The 17,493-nt window shown below is 45.9% G+C and overlaps 2 protein-coding genes and 1 long non-coding RNA gene across 15 annotated transcripts in view; 2 read left to right on the forward strand and 1 right to left on the reverse strand.

The window, feature by feature from the left end:
- Positions 1-151: 151 nt before the first annotated feature.
- KCTD21 (potassium channel tetramerization domain containing 21) lies at positions 152-15,121 on the reverse strand. Of its 11 annotated transcripts, none has more exons than XM_040583585.1 (5): positions 15,073-15,114; positions 13,332-13,460; positions 12,632-12,754; positions 12,280-12,546; positions 152-6,056 (listed from the first exon to the last, which is right to left on the reverse strand). In XM_040583585.1, the coding sequence occupies exon 5, from the start codon at positions 6,024-6,026 to the stop codon at positions 5,244-5,246; it is 783 nt and encodes a 260-aa protein (XP_040439519.1). In that variant the 5' UTR covers positions 6,027-6,056; positions 12,280-12,546; positions 12,632-12,754; positions 13,332-13,460; positions 15,073-15,114; the 3' UTR covers positions 152-5,243. The 11 variants fall into 11 exon arrangements, with proteins under 11 accessions (XP_040439519.1, XP_040439524.1, XP_040439523.1 ...); XM_040583590.1 differs by lacking the exon at positions 15,073-15,114 and having other exon boundaries at positions 12,280-12,368; positions 12,467-12,546; positions 13,332-14,388; XM_040583589.1 differs by lacking the exon at positions 15,073-15,114 and having other exon boundaries at positions 12,414-12,546; positions 13,332-14,389.
- On the forward strand, positions 4,196-10,232 carry LOC121083327. Its single transcript, XR_005826314.1, has 2 exons — positions 4,196-4,303; positions 8,961-10,232. It is a non-coding gene; the product is annotated as an uncharacterized LOC121083327 (long non-coding RNA).
- USP35 (ubiquitin specific peptidase 35) overlaps positions 14,291-17,493 on the forward strand; it is a 30,070-nt gene continuing 26,867 nt past the window's right edge. Inside the window, exon 1 of one of the 3 annotated variants that reach the window (XM_040583582.1) lies at positions 14,291-14,536. The gene's annotated coding sequence lies outside the window, so the exon portion shown is untranslated. Of the gene's footprint in view, positions 14,537-15,098; positions 15,300-17,493 lie in introns of those variants that run through there. The other 2 variants (XM_040583584.1, XM_040583581.1) reach the window with 2 other exon arrangements.

A 17,493-nucleotide genomic window follows, 5' to 3' on the forward strand; every position in this document is an offset into this window, starting at 1 on the left:
GTTATTTAGGAAGGGTTGTTCATCCAAGTTTTCTACAGCTGCAGTAATTTTTGGGGAGCTTCCTACAATTCTCAGCCACAGAGACCTCTAGGTAAGCATTGCAATGATGCACTGTGTAAAATCCATAGAGAAAGGAAACGGCAAGAGCATCTCCTGCTTCATTCACATTTTATTTACTGTTTTCTAAATCACATATTAGGAATAGTTCACAGAAACGTTACAGGCAGAGAAATGCAACCTGATTTTTAAATATGATAGCCCTACAGGCTCTCTATGGAAGCGGTAAGAAATACAAAATTAACATTTGATACTTTCTAAATAGTATTCATTCAAAAGCATGGGTTTTACTGTCATTCCCAAGTGAATCTGAGAGCATAATCTACACATTTATCCTCAGTCCAGCCCTTTTTGCACCAAATATCTGCATGACAGCCTGTACTAATTTGCATTGAGACTTCTACTGTCAGGGCTGCATATTAACACTGCTTGTACCCTGCATGTTTGTGTCCATCAGTGTGTGGATACGGGAGTCATTACGGAACAACAGTTAAATATTCTAAAATCTATTGAAATTCTGAAATCAAGTTCAAAGGGATGGGGTGAAAAATGAAACTCCCCAAAGGAGTCTTCTTCATAACTTCTCCACTTATCCGTGAAGTATCAGAAGATCCTAGATTTATTTTGCACAGTCTGTGGCTGATGGCAATATTTATCACTCCCGTCAACCTTATATATGGACCCCACCAGCCTTTCCTAGAGTGGGAATAAATCTGATTGATTACAGGTATTTACTGCTGTGAACTCAAGTAGCAATTTGTACTCGGCAACCCAGTAAAAATATGGTAACTACAGCAGTGCATATGTTTGGTGATGTAAAGCACATAAAAACTGAAGCAAAGCTGCCTGCTCCTGACAAATCACTAACATAAATCTTGGCACAACCAATATCTAAGGATCATAACAGGAGATTAAAACTGGAAAGGACCAGTGAGTCATTCTAATCGCAGCCTCCTTCTGTCTTCATTGTTATCTCACCGGTTTTTTTCCCCTGAATACATCAGGACTCTTTATTCTCTCCCTTCTGAATCCTGGATTTCTTTTTAACATGTGAACTCTTTCAGGTCCAACTTTGCACACCTATTTCTTTTATTTCCCCACCACTGCCTGCAGCAACACTCTTCCCACCAACTCCTGCTGACCCTTAACAGCTGCATGAACCAAAGATGCCTTGATATTTATGTATGGTTTCAGTCCCTTCATTGCAAGTAGACATTTTTAGGTATTTAAGAGCTATCAAGCCTGAAAACACAGAGAAATCCATGAGTGATTCTGGACTCCACTAAGACGCTTCATAATAATCTTTCTGTCATATAACAAATCCTACTGTGCTATGCACATTCCCGTACCTGATAATGTCATTAGACTACAGCTAATGGCTTGTTTATCATCTGCCCTAACTGGTATTTTTCTGCTCTAGCACTGCTGATGTTCAGTGGTGCTCTCAGCATGTAGGCCATTTAGAAAAAACAAAGTGCAGGACTTAGCCTCATTTTGAATGTGAAAGTGTTGAAGGAGAGAAGGCAGAATCAGAACAGGAGTTAAACACTGAGATGTGGAAGAAAGCACCCTTCAAAGTGTAAGGGAAAATACCTCACTAGATCCTTTCCTTGTTTGCAGGCCCTTACAGGAAAATAATGAGTTTGTTCTGAGAGTGAATATTCCACTCAACAGTGAAATAATTTTTAGATGTTCCTGCTACTTAATGCCAAGTGCTTTTCAAGACTAGTGAGGGGTTGTGCTCTACTTAATATGGCTTTGTGCATGTTTGCTTTTCTTTAATTCAGGAAAACTCTTGAGAAGAAGAATCACCAATGCTGTTGCCTGGTAAACAAAAGCAAGTTACACCTCTGGGGTTCAGAAAAAGAAGGTAAACAAGAGTCAGCTATCTAGATAAAAAGCAAACAAATGCTTTGGAGAAAGAACATTCCTATAAACAGCCATTACAATGCAACTTACAGACTGCAAAATTAGGGAGCAGCTATAAATTTAGCTTGGTGTGTAGTTTGAAATAGCAACTGCATTTGTTTAACATATGTCTGACTGCAATCGCAAGTGATTCACCATTTATTTCACTTACTCAATTAGCATGCAGAATGACTGTGGCATTATAAATAGTATGTCATGCTTAAAGGTGTTTATTCTGCTTAGCAATTTAGAGGTATCTCAAGTTTTTCTGTTCCTCCCAAAGCCTGTCTTCACTCATGTCTTTACACTTGTTGGAAATTTTGCATCTTTCTGCATACAGAAGAGATATTTTGCATTTCTTTGTATATTAATAAATGACAGATTTGTGGCTGGCTGCACCTTTGCCTGATTTAGTTACGTGAGCACAGACAGACGTGTATTCAAGTCCTCCATCTTTTCCATAATAGACTGATGGATTAAAGCACTCCAGAAGACCTGGGTTCAGCTCTCTCCTCAGTCTGTGGGGATTGAAACCCGTATTTCCCTGTCAACAGAATCACCCCAGTTACTGTCTAGGCTGGGTTGGGGCACTCTTCATTTCTTGTTTAGACTTTAAAGAAACTGTGTAACTGCTTTTACTTTGGGTGCTGCTACTGTCAGAAGAAAAGAAAAGGAGGTGGGAGCAAAGGGGAGGAGTAAATGCTCTAGATAAAGCTATTCATAGTGCTCTTATGGACTCTTCTTACTTGTCTTTCACCAGAAAATGCAGTAACAATTCAAGTCTCCCAGGGCATAGTTTTGTTTTGCTGAAACAGAATGGAGCAAAGAGCTTTAGAGGTTGTGGATCAGACCTTTTCCCCCCTTCCAAATGAGTATCAAGCCCATTGCTCTTACCTTTGGATAAACTCAAGCTGACAGGGAACAAATTACTAGAGGTAAGTATTATTTTGGTGCTGACATACAAGAACTCCTGTTACAGATCATTTAAAATCTAGGTTGCGGGTTAAAAAGAAATACCGTCAACAGTCCCCCAGAGCTCTGTTACCATAAATTCAGCAAAGGTGTATCTGTTTCAGGGTATAGATTTGATAAAAGAACATTCATGTATGGTATTTTACAGATCATAATCATATTACCTGCATAGATCATCACTGTGAATGTCCAACTGACAGGCAAACTCATGTCAGAAATCAGATTCACACAGGAGTTGCTTTGCTTTGGCAGTGGCCTGCAGCAACCCCTGGAACAGACTGCTCCCACATTATAATTCAGGACAGCAATGGAGGAAAAAAAGTTCTTCAGTTCTTCCTAATGCAACTAAACCTAGAAGAATATGGTGACTCAAGCTGGAATTTGGCCACAAAATCCTGTTTACAATCCTCAAAATTCACAAAACTTGCCAGGTTTAATGGTTCGGAGGGCTTCAAGCCCAGTCAGTGCTTCCCAACAACACAGTCCCATGTACATCATGCTGGTTTAACCCCAAGTCAGACAGGGGCAGTGGTTTGTAACAGGCTGCCAGTAGCTGCAGAATGTGCATTTTTACCTTCAGCATGCCGATTTGTGTTGTTCATGCAGTTACAGCTTGGGACAGTAGAAATACATTTGTCTCACTGTTTTTTACAACAGTAACAAAATGCTTTTTTATGCTTCTTCACAGGTCAGCTTAATGCAATGACAGACTTGTTACTTTGAGAAACAAGAACATGAGCAATACTGAGCTGTGCAGCCCTATGCTAAGAACTTTTGGAAGCACGAAAATTCTAAATACAGAACTTGGTTATTGCATTTTCTCTTCTATCTCATTAGAGATGACAGCAAATGTTCCAGAGGGTTTCTCTTACACACATAGCAATTTGGTTAGGGAAAGACAGCTAAGATACTTTTAAACATAATTAGCTGAGAATGAACCACCTTGAATGTGGCACAAATGATATTTAGAGCTAACATGCACCTAGTGGATTATGATCTTCATTACAGGACAGACTGGGTGTGTAGAAAGAGCTTGACCATTGTCATCACCTCTGGTTTTCCACTGCCTTACCTCTGACAGTCTGACACTGAAGCCAAGCAAGCAGGCAAAATGCTAGCTTAGTCACCTGACCGCTTCACAATGATGTGTAAAAAAAAATAAATGGCTCAATGTACCAGGATAGGAAAAGTGACCCTTTGTTTTTGTAATGAAAAATATTAGGCATAACCTGATGGGAATGTTGTCTTTTCAGATGGAATTCATCCTACCCAGAGAGCATCCCATGCACTCCAGGCACTGCTGAAGGGAGACATACCCCCAAAAAGGCCGTGTCCAGGAAGCAGAAGAGGCTCAAACATTTAGAAGGTATCTGGGGGCCTCTGCCCCTAAATCTGTCTTTGCCTCAGAAAGTTTCAGCAGCATCCTCCAGACAAATACTAACATTGTAAGAGAAAGAAAAGGAATAGTTGTCTTGGATGCCTTTGGAATGTAAAAGTGAAGATTTTAAGAACATCCAAAGCAAAGTTCCCCCACCAGCCATAATCTTCTCGGTTTGTAAGACTGTCATTCTCTCTGCTATGGCTTCCTTGATCATTCCCCATGCCAGTCACGTCATTCAAACACGGCTTCCCTGAAAGCAGAACAGAGCAGGGGCTTCCTCACAGGGTTCAGAAAAAACCCCAAGCCAACTTCAGATGGTGACAGAAATCCTTCATTGAACCCAAAGAGACAGGATCCCCTCGATCCACTTCTTGTTTGCAGTTTACACCATCCTTTTCAGCTATATTGAGTGAGTCCATGTGGGGAGGCTTCTCTGTGGATCCAGCCAAGCTTCTTGGATGCTCTGCACAGGTGATATGGCAAGACGTGGAGAATGTGCTCCCAGGGCTGACTGCTGCACTGCAGCTCCATGGCATCTTTCACTGCATCTGTTCTCCAGAGACATTCCAGACCTTGATTACCGAACCTTGACATCCCCTTGCAATATAAGTTAAGGATCACTCCCATTTTCCAACTGGAAAACGTAGGAAGGACAGAAGTGATTTTCCCCACAGCTGTACAGCAGGTCAGAGGTGGAGGCAGAGACAGAACCAGTCCTTAATTCAGGTGCTAGACAATACTCCCTCTGTCTAGAATACGGACATATTCTGAAAGGTATTGGAAAATGCATTAAAGGAAAATCATCTCCCTGTTAGTGACTCTTAATCCAGATAAGCATGATTCTGAATTAGGCTGTAAGTGTGTTTTAGAGGGAAACACTTTACCTGTGTTATCTCCATGCTGGCACCATAATAAACAGCCATTCCTACTTGTACCGAATTAGGCGAATAATCTTATTATTCATGAAATCTGAAGTATGTGGATGAGAAGAATCTATGCAAAAACCATCACTCATGGCTATTTTTAGCACTTCTTCCACAAACACCTGGAAACTATTGATTTGCTTATTATCTGGCACCACCCAGAGTCTCTTTAAATTCTGCCTGGTGTACTCCTCTTCGGGAAGGCCTTCCACGCTTGCAACCCAGTCTAAGGTCAAATGGTTGGGGTCTTGCAGGTAGCTGGATATTGAAGAGAGGTTTCCATTGAAGCAATAGTAAAGTTTGGACCCAAGAAGCTTCAGGAACAGACATGATGTGGAGAAGATATGAGCACTGAACACTTCCATGTTGGAAGAAGACAGGCTGTAGATCTGGGGTGCTTCTCGGACCGTGAAGTGAACAGTCTGGGTCTTCTGATCGAGGGTGATGTTGAGCATGGCATTTTTCTCTGCTTTAGAAAGTTCCACCTCCTTCTCCTGCAAGGCCTCAATCAGTGGCTGAATCTGATAAAAATCAACCTCCCGTCGGAGTAAGCCCATTTCCTGAAAGTCTTCGGGCAGGTCCAAGTGAGACGTTCGTAAGAAATTCAGGATATAGCGGAAGATTTTTCCGTCTCTGTCAATAAAGCAGTTGCCTTGGCTGTCCTTCTTGGTTGGGATCTTCCCACTAAACATGGCCCCCAGCATGGAGTCTGGAAAGCTAGTCAGGGTAGACAGTGAGGTGGTATAGAGTTTTCCTCCAACATTAAGTGTGATGGGTTCTGACATGATGGAAAAGTCACAGTGCTGGGACTACTTCTAAAAAATAAAAATAAAAATCCAACACCACACATTTAGTTGCATTTAGTTGTTTGAAAGGTTAAACTACAACGACAGAGAGTCCTAAATATATAAGGGTAACTACATGCCAAGAATTCATCATGGAAATCAGAAGTGGGGAATTACTTCTGGAGGTTGTATCTTGAGAACAAGCATAAGGATGTTTTTTCTCCCAACAGACTTGAACAGGACTTTTGTTCAGTTCAGTTTAGTACCAGAAATCATGAGTTTTCCACAACTTTACAATCACGCTAAGATTGTAAACTCATGCTCTTCAAAGCAAGAGTTGTGTCCTGGGCTCACCTGATTCCATCTCTCCCATGAATACAGAATTTAGAGGGGGAAAAACAAAGGACAGGACAAGAACCAGACACATCCCAACGTCTTCCATGGCACCTGAAGATACAATTAAAGCAGCAAAGCTGTTGCAGCAGAATCCCCTGACACACATTTGAGTGCAGTCAGCCTAGTGAGGAGCCAGGCTGTTAAGCATGCAACAGTCTGTGGTTCCATTCAGTAAAAAAAAACACCAGGCTTTCTCCTTCCAATGTGCTTTACCTTAGAAAACATTTCTTAATTAATTTGGGCCATATCCCAGTTGACGTAGTTTCCACACAGCTCCTCTGCAATCAGCTGAGATGAATGGAGGATGTGATTTTATAGAGCAGCTAAACATCACTGCCTCTGGAAGGGACATACCTCCTTTCGCCCTCCACCTCCTCCCTTATGCCAGCCCTGGCACTCATCTGACCCCACAGTGAGCCACTTTAGGGAGAAACCCCAGCATTTTCTATTCAGGATATGTTTCTGCCACATCTTGGAACCAGACGAAAGCCAGGGCTGGTGCAAGGGAAGAGGAAGGAGCTATGTAGCCCTTTCCATTGCAGATCGTCTCAGCTGCCTTGAAAGGCTGGGCCCCCATTCCTGCTAGCCACAGACCTGCAAATCTCTTTTTTTCTTGTTTGCTGAATCCAAATCAATCAACAGTTCATTCCCAATTTTACTGTTGACTTAATCTGCAGGAAACCCATCGGCGTTTGCTTGCAGATGTAGGAGGTAGCTTTTGCTGTAGTAACAACAGTCATTCAACAGAAAGCTGCCTAACAGCTCCCTTAATTAAACTTAAATGCAGGCATTTTCCTAACTGGTCATGGAATAATCTTAGACACTACAACACTATCATCAGCTCCAGAGTCACAGCAAAATACAGATCTGAAGAATGTAATCTTGTGCTGGAATATAAATTCTTTTATGGCTTCTAAACCCCAAATAATAGTGTTAATGGCACCCTTAAATACTCCTCTAGACTGCAAGGACATTTTGCCATGAAAAACTCGCCCAACCTAGGGCAGCTAATGAACAGGTCAAAGGAGAATCTGTATTTCACTTCTAGTTTAAGACTAACATTCCACTCTGTTCTTTGGCTCGCTTTAGCCCTTAGCACACAGTGTGTCAGTGAAGAATAGAAAGAAGCAGTTCTCTAAATGCACTGAATGCTTTGCCTGTGTATCCCTTCATCCCGCACAGCCACCAAAACTGGCAAATAAAGATGCATGTGTAGACTAGCCCAATACCCTGCCTACGCCCATCACCAAAGACCATCGTTGTGACTAACCTCAGCCAAATAAATCCTAGAAAAAATATTTGTTCTAGTGCTAACCCCCCCTTAGCACTGTAGTCTCAGCGTACTTCCCGCTCTTGAAGACCTCTACCCAATTTCAAGTTTAAAACCGATCATATAGAGGCTTCAACTGCTCTAATTCTGTAGTACGAGCGGCTGCCATGTATTTTGCCCCCTAAGAGCTTGCAATATGTCTGTAAGAGCATTGCTACAAGCACAATCTGACATTCAAAAAACAGCCTAAAATTGATTTTACTTTTTTTCAAGTTTCATCAAACAGAAGCGTTCCCTGAATCTTCCTGCAAATAACACAGCCTGCAGAAGCAGGACTAATGGTGGCCCCAAAGGCCATGTTTGATGCTTCCCAGCTCTGCTACCCCTCAGGCTGCTTTAGACTAAACAACCCAGATTTTTCTGTTCTTTCTTCATAGGTCATGTTTTCAGATTTTTCAGCCCGAGCCTGCTTATTTACGCATGGGAGTAGTTTTCTTGTGCTCTCTGCCAGCCTTAGCCAGGTGCAGAATGAGGTGTTACCCTTGATGTGTACGTGACAGGCTTCACTTGGCAAAGCCTGTTGTCCAGAGTCATGACCTAAAGACCACTGGATGGTCCGAAGATAGAGATTTTCATTTCAAACTGAACATCCACCCTAGGTTTATTCTGATCCAATGACTCACTGGCCGTGTAAGCTGAATGAGAGACAGACATCTCAGTCCAGTCTGAACCGATAATGGTAAAATATCTTGTAACTGGTTTCTTTATCAGCAGTCTCAAAAGGGAGGCTGCCAACAAAATATGGCAGTAACATGAGCTCTTCAAAGCTGAAGACCATGTCTATGCTGCCAGGAACAGCATCAGGAATTTGACCAAGCTTTAGCTCTGTTGTTGGAAGAGTTGTGGGTGTACTAGCACAGCACTTGGCAGACACTGCATTACTCCCTCCCTGCATGGGCTCTGCTCCTCTCGCACCTCTGGACGCTGCCCAAATACATGCCTTGACCAGCCTATTCTGCTTATGGCTATTCTGCAGTCTACAGACCCATACAGGCTGGATTTCAGTCTCCCAGGACACCAGTTTGCTTTTATTTTGGACCTCCCCACTGCCCCCACACTGGACTAAATTTCAAACATTTAATGATGCAAACATTCGGCCCATGGATAAGGCTACAAGATAACTATTCCACAGCTGTCCTTCATAAAGTAGAATCAACACATGACGAGTTAATCATCTGCTTTTGCCTAATTCATCCTATTACTTGCAGGTTTGTATCTTCATAGTACGAAGATGGATCTGGTAGTCTGGCAACCTCAGAAGACCCCAAACCACAGCACAAATAAGCACACATATGTCTACTAGATACATCATCAACCTGGACTTAATGCATTGACCAACCAAGGTACTTGACAGTAGCTGGGGAAAGAAAGTCAATCTTTGCTGCTTTTTTCTTATAAACTTGTTTATGAAATTGTTTTTTATAAACTCATAAAAATTAAAATTAAATGGGTTGTTCGTTTCCTCTCTTTGCTCATCCAACCAGCATTTGCAGCCTCTATCCTAGTCTATGAGGCCTGGGTACTTTGCTAATGCAATAAAAAGTTCTCCAAGGATGCAGCACGGAAACTACTTCTGCTTGGTGGCATTTTTGCAAAGAGGAGGTACCAAGATAGCATCTGATCTTGGACATGGGTGGCTATAACCTGCAGTCACCCAGGCCAAGTGCGAATTGGGTTATGGTTCTTGGAAGCAGAGAATTACAGTAAAGCCTTTCATGTAGCTGTTCCCCAAGTAGCACTTAAAATCCATTCAAATTAGATCAGCTAGAGATCTAATTTGAGAGTTGAAGATGTGAATTTGGCCAAAGAGCACAGGATTTATTTTGCGCTTTTAGAGTGACTTGTATTTAAATGCAACTTTCTTTCTAAAACAGATGTATTTAATGTCACGGGGAAAAAAATACCTATGGTTGACTGAAAGTCACAATCTTTTCAGCTGATGTAAATTGAGAGAAACCAGCAGTGGAGAACTTTTTGGAAAAATCAAACTCTTGAATTTAAGCTGCTGTCTGAGCATTTCAACTGATCAGGGCTTGTAAATTTTAGCTTGGGTTTTACTCACAGGAGCATCCTCAACAGATGCATAGAGACCATTTCTGTAACCCATGAACATTTCCACCCCGTGAGTTTAGTTCAGCAAATAATTGGTTTGAACCTGGGAGAGTGACAGGGGCTTACACAGCAGGAAGGTATGAACGAGCATGTGAAATGACAAAATCTACCTGTTTTCACTTATCAATGACCATCAGCTCAGTTCCTCCATTAACATAAAACTTCCTTTGCTTTATCATTTTGAATGTAGAACAGTTTTGGATAAGCTTATTTTCCCTCTTATGTGTTCATCACATTTAAGAACATCTTAATTAGCTAATAAAATTCTGTATATGTAATTTAACTGAGTACTTGTTTCACCCAACTTGGCAAAAACCCACAAGTGTACAAGTAATCATCCAAAAAAAAAAAAGCATCAGTCATGGTTTGCCAATATAGGTAAAATGTAAAGAAATAGCACAGATATTACTACGTATTTAACCACTCTGAAAAATAGGTACAGCTGTAGTCTATTCTTTTTAGCCAGAAAATGCAGTTTAATGGGAAGTCTAAAGTTATAAATATGTTTATATGCTTTTCAAAGAGATGTGGATCTTAAGACATACATCTAGGTATATAGTAAAGACAATTTTTAACAGGATTTTTCAGGTTACTTATTCAGATAACAAATGATAGCTTAGATCATTTCAGTTAAAAATAATCTACCCTGAAACAGCAAGTTTATGAAACACTAAACAGATGCAGTGTGCCTGCTTCTGTTTAACAGTCTCACTGAAGATCTGATGAAAACTCTCTCCACATTAATGCAATAAAGCTAATAATAGTTTAACCAAAGCTAAAAATACCAGCAAGGCAGAGAAAAGTTACTGAACAGATCAGAAAACATCAAATTTTTATTTGGGAAAATGTGTAGCAATGCCCGAATTTCCTTGACAAGTAAACCCTAATACAAGTATTATATATACTTGTACTATATTGTAGTATTTATTTATTGGGGAAATATTGCTTGGGAAAAGCAGCAGTAATCAACTGCAAACACAGATTTCACTTTAGCAATGGCAGGGAAGGAAAATGAATCAGTTCTCTGGGATTTCAGAGGCAATGCCTAAGACACGGTTAACAGGCTGATCCTAGTGTCATTCACAGGATCTCATTAATGAAATTAATTAAACACAGGGCATCAAAGCAAATTATCTGTAATTTGGTAGGAGTGGATCATGATGTGTTGTTAGGGTTTTCAAAGTCCATCCCACAGACTTGCTTGTGGCCTCTGTCCTGGTTTCAGCTGGGATAGAGTTAATTCTCTTCTTAGTGGCTAGTACAGTGCCGTGTTTGGGCTCTGATGTGAGAACAATGCTGACAGCACACTGATGGTTTTAGTTGTTACTGGGTGATGTTTATACTAAATCAAGGGCTTTTCAGTTCCTTGGGCCCTGCCAGCCAGAGGGCTGGAGGGACACGGCAAACTGGGAGGGGACACGGCCAGGAGAGGTGACCCAAACCAGCCAAAGGGATATTCCATACCATAGGATGTCATGCTGCGTATATAAACCGGGGGAAGAAGAAGGAATTGGGGGACATCTGGCATTATGGTGTTTGCCTTCCCGAGTCCCCGTTACGTGTGACGGAGCCCGGCTGCCCTGGGGATGGCCGGACACCTGCCTGCCCAGGGGAAGCGGTGAATGAGTCCCTTGCTTTGCTTTGCTTGCGTGCGCGGGTTTTGCTTTACCAGTTAAATTGTTCTTATCTCAGCCCTGGAGTTTTACATTCCTTTCTGATCCTCCTCCCCATCCCTCTGGGTGAGGGGGAGTGAGCAAGTGCCTGCGTGGGGCTGGGTTGCCAGCCGGGGTTAAACCATGACAGCCTCTGAAGCCTTTACGCATATCATTAAAGGCACTAAAAGCTCTAGCATCCCCTGCAACAGAAGTTACTGGATGCCATGACAGCAGCACAGTCTTTTGCTGCCAGACGTAGTGATACATGCCCATTTACACAGTCATTGCCCTGGTTTTAATTTTATACATAAGGTATTGCACTGCTGGTTAATTTTATAGTGTAGCATTCAATAGCACACCCATAAAACATCCCTCCACAACCAAACTTTGGAAACCTGTATTTAAGACAGTGAAATATGTGCAGCTTTGTTAAAAAATAGCTGAGGTGCAACAATGAAGTGCAAAATACACATACAGAAAAAAAAAATAAAATTAATTATTTAGCTGGCACAATGAAGGAAGCCTAAGTGGCAATAAAATTAAAGCAAGCTGGGGACTATTTCTGCTAAGGCTCAGGAAGAGCAGCCAGACTAAAAACCTCTCTGGCTTTTTGAATATTGCCCAAGAGAGCCGATGAAAGCTGGATAAATGTTACGAGAGACAGATCAGGCAATGCATTATAGGAAGTCATTCTGCACTGGGAGGGGCAGGATTGATTTCAGCTAAAAAGGAGGTATGAAAAAAAGTAGTATCTAGGCACCTGTACGGCAGCTGGAGACTTTAAATGTGATTTGGCAGGAGAAGATGGTGGTTTGCAGGATGGGGCTCCAGTCTGCTTCATTAGAGTGCCTTAATGGCAAACACATGATCAGGCAAGGAGACTTCTTTCCGTACCATGCTCATTCTGCTCTGGGTCTTCCCCCAGATTCCCCACACTCAGCACATACCACTTTGCTCCAGCATGTCTTGCTGAAGGTCGCGTTTTGGTTTGCAGCAGAAATTCCAGTTTCTACAAAACACCCGAGTCCTGAGAAAAAAAAAAAACAAAACTCAGGGAAGTTGTGAACTCTGGATCTGGGCACACCAGCCCACAGTGCTTGCTGTGACTCTACCTGCAGACCGGTTTCATGCCTTGTCCCTTCTCAAGGGGATGATTTCACAGAAGAAATCCAGACCCTCAGCTAGAAGTTTGTGCCTCAACTGTTATGGGGACTGTAGACGAGTCAGTCTGAAGCCTAGATGTTACCCCGTGAAAGACAGGAGAAAAATAATAATAAAAAACAACAAAGGGAGGGCAGAAACAAAATAAATAGTATAGAGGATTAAAATAAAAAAGAAAACTCAGCTGACCACTTACCTAGCCAGCAGCAGCCGGCAGGCATCGAGAGCTGAGTTTAAGGAAGGATTTGGGATAAAATCCATCTCAAGGACAGACTCACCCTTCCTTCATGCATTCCGGATGCACATTTACTTAGCTCAGCTCATCCTCAATTATAGAAGGTTAAACATTTGCAATATGGTTTCTACACCCTATATGCTTATTTATAGTAATCTTAAAGAAAACCCATTGCTGCAGGACAGACCCACCTAATTTTGGACACTAGTTTAATATAAACCTTTGCAATAAATATAGAAAATCCCACTGTATTCAGAGGCTTAAAATTCAGTAGGTGAAGCAGAATGTGGTATGTCTGCCAGGAGCAATATATCCCGAAATGCAGCACCCATGGGGGGGAAGCGGCTGCTTTTTGTTTCAGGACTGCTGAGGTGCTCTGGAAATTTCCAGCTGGCGTTTGGGGAAAGGCCACTCACCCCTGAGGCTGACGCAGGGGACACGGGTGACAAGCTCCGGGAAGGGACTCCAATTCCCAGCAGGCGCGAGGCAGGAAACGACGGGGCTCACCCTTCCCTTCTCGCTGTCTTACCACGCTGACTATCCACCTTTGGAGAGCAACTGCTTAGCTGCCAGTCATTTATATTTTTGTATATTTAATTTTCTAACCGTGCTTTGTTAGACACAGAAACGCTCCTCTGCCAACGAGACGCACGAATGACGGGAAAGTGTGAACAGGAGTTTCATAACATCCCTGGTCGGTTGTGAGTGTGATGCTGTGTGTTTGTCCCTTCCCACACCGGCACCTTGACGCCCTTTGAGCATCTCCTGGGCTGCTTCCTTAGGGATGTAGGTGAATGCAAAAGGCTGCACATCCAGCTCTCTGCAGATGCTGAACTTAAAGCAATAAAGAGATGAGGGCAGGGAGACAGCAGCAGGGAAGTAAGAGTGGGTGCTCAGCTAGTAAGAGGAAGGAGCAATATAAAACAAAGGTCAGCTTCCTCCTGAGAGAAAAGGACTGAACACGGTGGCGCACGGCGGGGAGGAGGAGAATGAAATGAAGGTTCACTGTACTGAACGAGAAGGGCAGCAGACAAGATGGAGGGGGAGAGGGAGCGCAAAGCCAGAGAGATACAGCAGCAGCGAGGAGGTTTGGAGGAAAAAAGCCAAAGTGCTGCGGTGCTCGGTGCTCTCCTGGCGTGGCCTCTGACACCCGTGGGCTCAGGGGCTGCCAAGCCGACTGTCAGGAGGGCACTGCCACTGGCTACAAGGAGGGAGCCCGTTTGGGGTCTCACGGCAGTGGGCACATCACTTTTCCTTCCAAACAGCTGATGTCACCCTTTGTGCAGTCCAATATACTAACTTAACGCCGGCCTCAGCAGAGGTTTTCACCGGTTTCTAATGTCCTCCCTAAGCATCCACATGAGCATCACTTGGCATCCTTGGTGTATCTTCCAGATACTCTTTTTATTTCCTCCCTGGGCCACTTCATCCACACACGTGGCAGACCACCACCTGCGTACAGCTTGCTGCACAGGCAGGGTGGTTCAGCAATCCAGCTTCCCACCCCATCTCCCGCCGACACCGTCACTTCCAGGGCGCCCCTGCAATTACACAGTGGCTAATTGCCAGCACGGATGCAGCTGCACGCTGGCAAAAAGCACTCGGAACCACCACCACGAAGGTAGGTGCCAGGCAGAATGAGACCCTCCGTGGGGCGCAGCTTACGCACATCACCCAGCTGGGGCTGAGTGCAGCTCGGCGGGATGCAGAGCCGGCCCTGGGTGTGGGCATGCAGGGCCTGGATGTGCTGAAGTGCTGTAAACGTTTTAATTTCGGGGATGTTTCATTGAAAGGGGGGGTGGGGGTGGGGGTGGGGGTGGGGGGGAGGCAAAGTTTGCAGAGTGGCGCTGAGCCTCACCCTGTGAAGGGGAAGCAGAGGTATGGCTCCTCCCTGCCCAGCCAGGCGTTCGCACGACGCAATTAGCTTAAAATACTAAAAAAATAACCCCAGAGCGGGGGATCGCCCGCCCCCCCCGCATCCCACTGCGCTTCCCCGCGCAGCAGCCGCGCAGCAACCCGGCCGCCCCCACCCCCACCCCGTGCCTCAGTTTCCCCATGGCGGCGTGGGGGGGTTGGGTTACGGTGGGGTGACCCCAGCCCTTCCCACAGCCCCCCGCCGGGCTCCCCCCCCCCCCCCCATCCCCCCCCCGGACCCACCTGCGCCCCCACCCGCCGCCGGGCCCCGCCGCTCGCCGGGCGCACGGGAGGCGGAGGCGGCGGGGGGAGGAAGCGGGGGGCGCGGCGCGGAACGGCCCGGCCCGGCCCCGCTGGGAGTTGTAGTTCGCCGCCGCCCTCGGCCCTGCCCGCAGGATTGCGGCTCGCAGCCGGACACCCCGCAGCCTGCGGGCACGGCACGGCACGGCCCGGCACGGCCCCGGCGGGAGGTAACGCGGGGAGGGAGGAAAGGAGGTGTCGGAGGGGGCTGGTGGGATGGGAGGGAGGGTGCGGGGGGGATGCTCGGGGAGGGATGCGGGAGGGGTGGTCGGGAAAAGTGATGCAGCAGGGGTGCTCGGGGAGGGATGCGGGAGGGGTGCTCGGGGTGAGGGATGCAGGAGTGAGGTCTTGGGGGTCGGGATGCAGGGGGGATGCTCGGGGGAAGGGGTGCAGGAGGCATGCTCGGCAGAAAGGATGCAGAACGGGTGGTCGGGATGAGGGGTGCAGGAGGGGTGGTTGGGATGAGGGGTGCAGGAGGAGTGGTCGGGGTGAGGGATGCGGGAGGGATGCTCGGGAGAAGGGATGCAGGAGGGATGCTCGGGGGTTGGGATGCAGGAGGGAAGTCTTGGGGAAGGGAATGCGGGAGGGATGCTCGGGGGTTGGGATGCAGGAGGGATGCCTGGCGGAAGGGGTGCAGGAGGGGTGCTTGGGGTGAGGGATGCAGGAGGGAAGTCTTGGAGAAGGGGATGCAGGAGGGATGCTCGGAAGGGATGAAGGAGGGGTGATTGGGCAAAGGGGTGCAGGAGGGATGCTCGGGGTGAGGGATGCAGCAGGGAAGTTTTGGGGAAGGGATGCAGAAGGGGTGTTCAGGGATCAGGCTGCAGAAGGGAATTCTTAGGGAAAGGGGTGCAGGAGGCGTGCTCAAAGGGAGGGATGCTCAAGGGAAGAGAAGCAGGAGGGATGCTCAGGGGTTAGGATGCTCTGGGTTGGGATGCTCAGGGGTTGGGATGCTGGAGGGATGCTTGGAGGAAGGGGTGCGGGATGAAGTGGTGCAGAACAGATGCTTAGAAGGAGGGATGCTTGGTGGGAGGGATGCAGGAGGTGGTTCAGGGGTCAGGAAGCAGGAGGGATCCTCGGGGTAGCAATGCAGGAGGGATGTTCAGTGCCCAGGTCACAGAAAGCAGCTGGGAGTAAGGGGCGCTTGGGGGTCAGGATGCAGTCAGGGTTCTTAGGAGCTGGGATGCTCAGGGGAAGGGGTGCAGGAGGGATTCTTGTGAGGGATACTTGGAGGGATCTTGAAGAGGGCTTGGAGGGAGGTTTGCGGAGAGACGGTTGGAGTAAGGGCTGCTTGGAAGCTCAAGATGCAGGAAGGAATCACAGTGAAGGGGTGCTCAGAGGAGGGAATCAGGAGAGAGGCCCAGGATTTGGGATTTGGGATTCCCAGAGCAATGCTCAGAGAGAGGGATGCTCTGTGGTCAGAATGCAGGAGGGAACCCTGGAGGAGGGATGCTTGAGGATTTGGGTGTTGGGGGGTCAGGCTACAGGGGGATGCTCTGGACGGCATTGGCAAGTGGGTGTGTGTGCACTCCCTCGGTGCCTGCAGGGCTTTGCAAAGCTGTTTACAAGGCAGCATCTTGTTAGGAGAAACTGGCCAAGATGGGCTCAGGTTTTCCTCAGGGAAGCTGACGTGGGGAGATTCACCCAGGGATGTACCCATCCCACAGGGAGCCAAAAGACCCTAAATGTGAGGGTCAGATTCAGAGCAGTCCAGATCCAACGCCCTTTCAGGTTAAAACTGCCCTGGCTTGGACTTCGCAGGTGTTACCAAAGGATAAAAGCAGATGTTGGAATATTTGCTACTTCCATGAGGTTTTCAAAATGCTTTGGGAACTCAGCTATACCCTGCTGTGTTTGTGTCACAGGACTCATGGCAGTGAAGTTTCAGCTGCACGTCCTGCCTCAGACTGAAAGGATGTAGCATGGGCTGACTTGTGCCTGGGGAGGGGGTTCGAAATGCCCTGGGCATCTTTGTGATGGAGTCTGTAAAGTTTGTCATGGTCCCACGCCATCTTCCTGGTTTCTGGATTGGTGCTGATGTAAAGTCAAATGTGTTAGGGGCTGGAGGGAATCCGAAGTCTCAGATGAGTGTCATTTTTCCTGAAGGCACCACCAATAAATTGGAGATCTCTGTATCTCCAAGCAGTCAGGCAGCATCTGATGAATCCCAGCCAGCATCAACAGTGTCGGCCCTTGGTCCAATATGCTTTGGTGAACAGGGCATGCTTTTTCCTTGGGCTATATCCAGGGGTTTAATTTCTATACACAGACAAAAGCAGACAGAAATCTGAAGAAAGGCGAGGGATGTTAATGCTATAAATACCTTCGAGAAAACAACCAGCTTTCCGGAGTAGATGTATTTACAGT

This window comes from Falco naumanni, chromosome 2 (assembly GCF_017639655.2).
Source record: "Falco naumanni isolate bFalNau1 chromosome 2, bFalNau1.pat, whole genome shotgun sequence".
NCBI classification, from domain to species: domain Eukaryota; kingdom Metazoa; phylum Chordata; class Aves; order Falconiformes; family Falconidae; genus Falco; species Falco naumanni.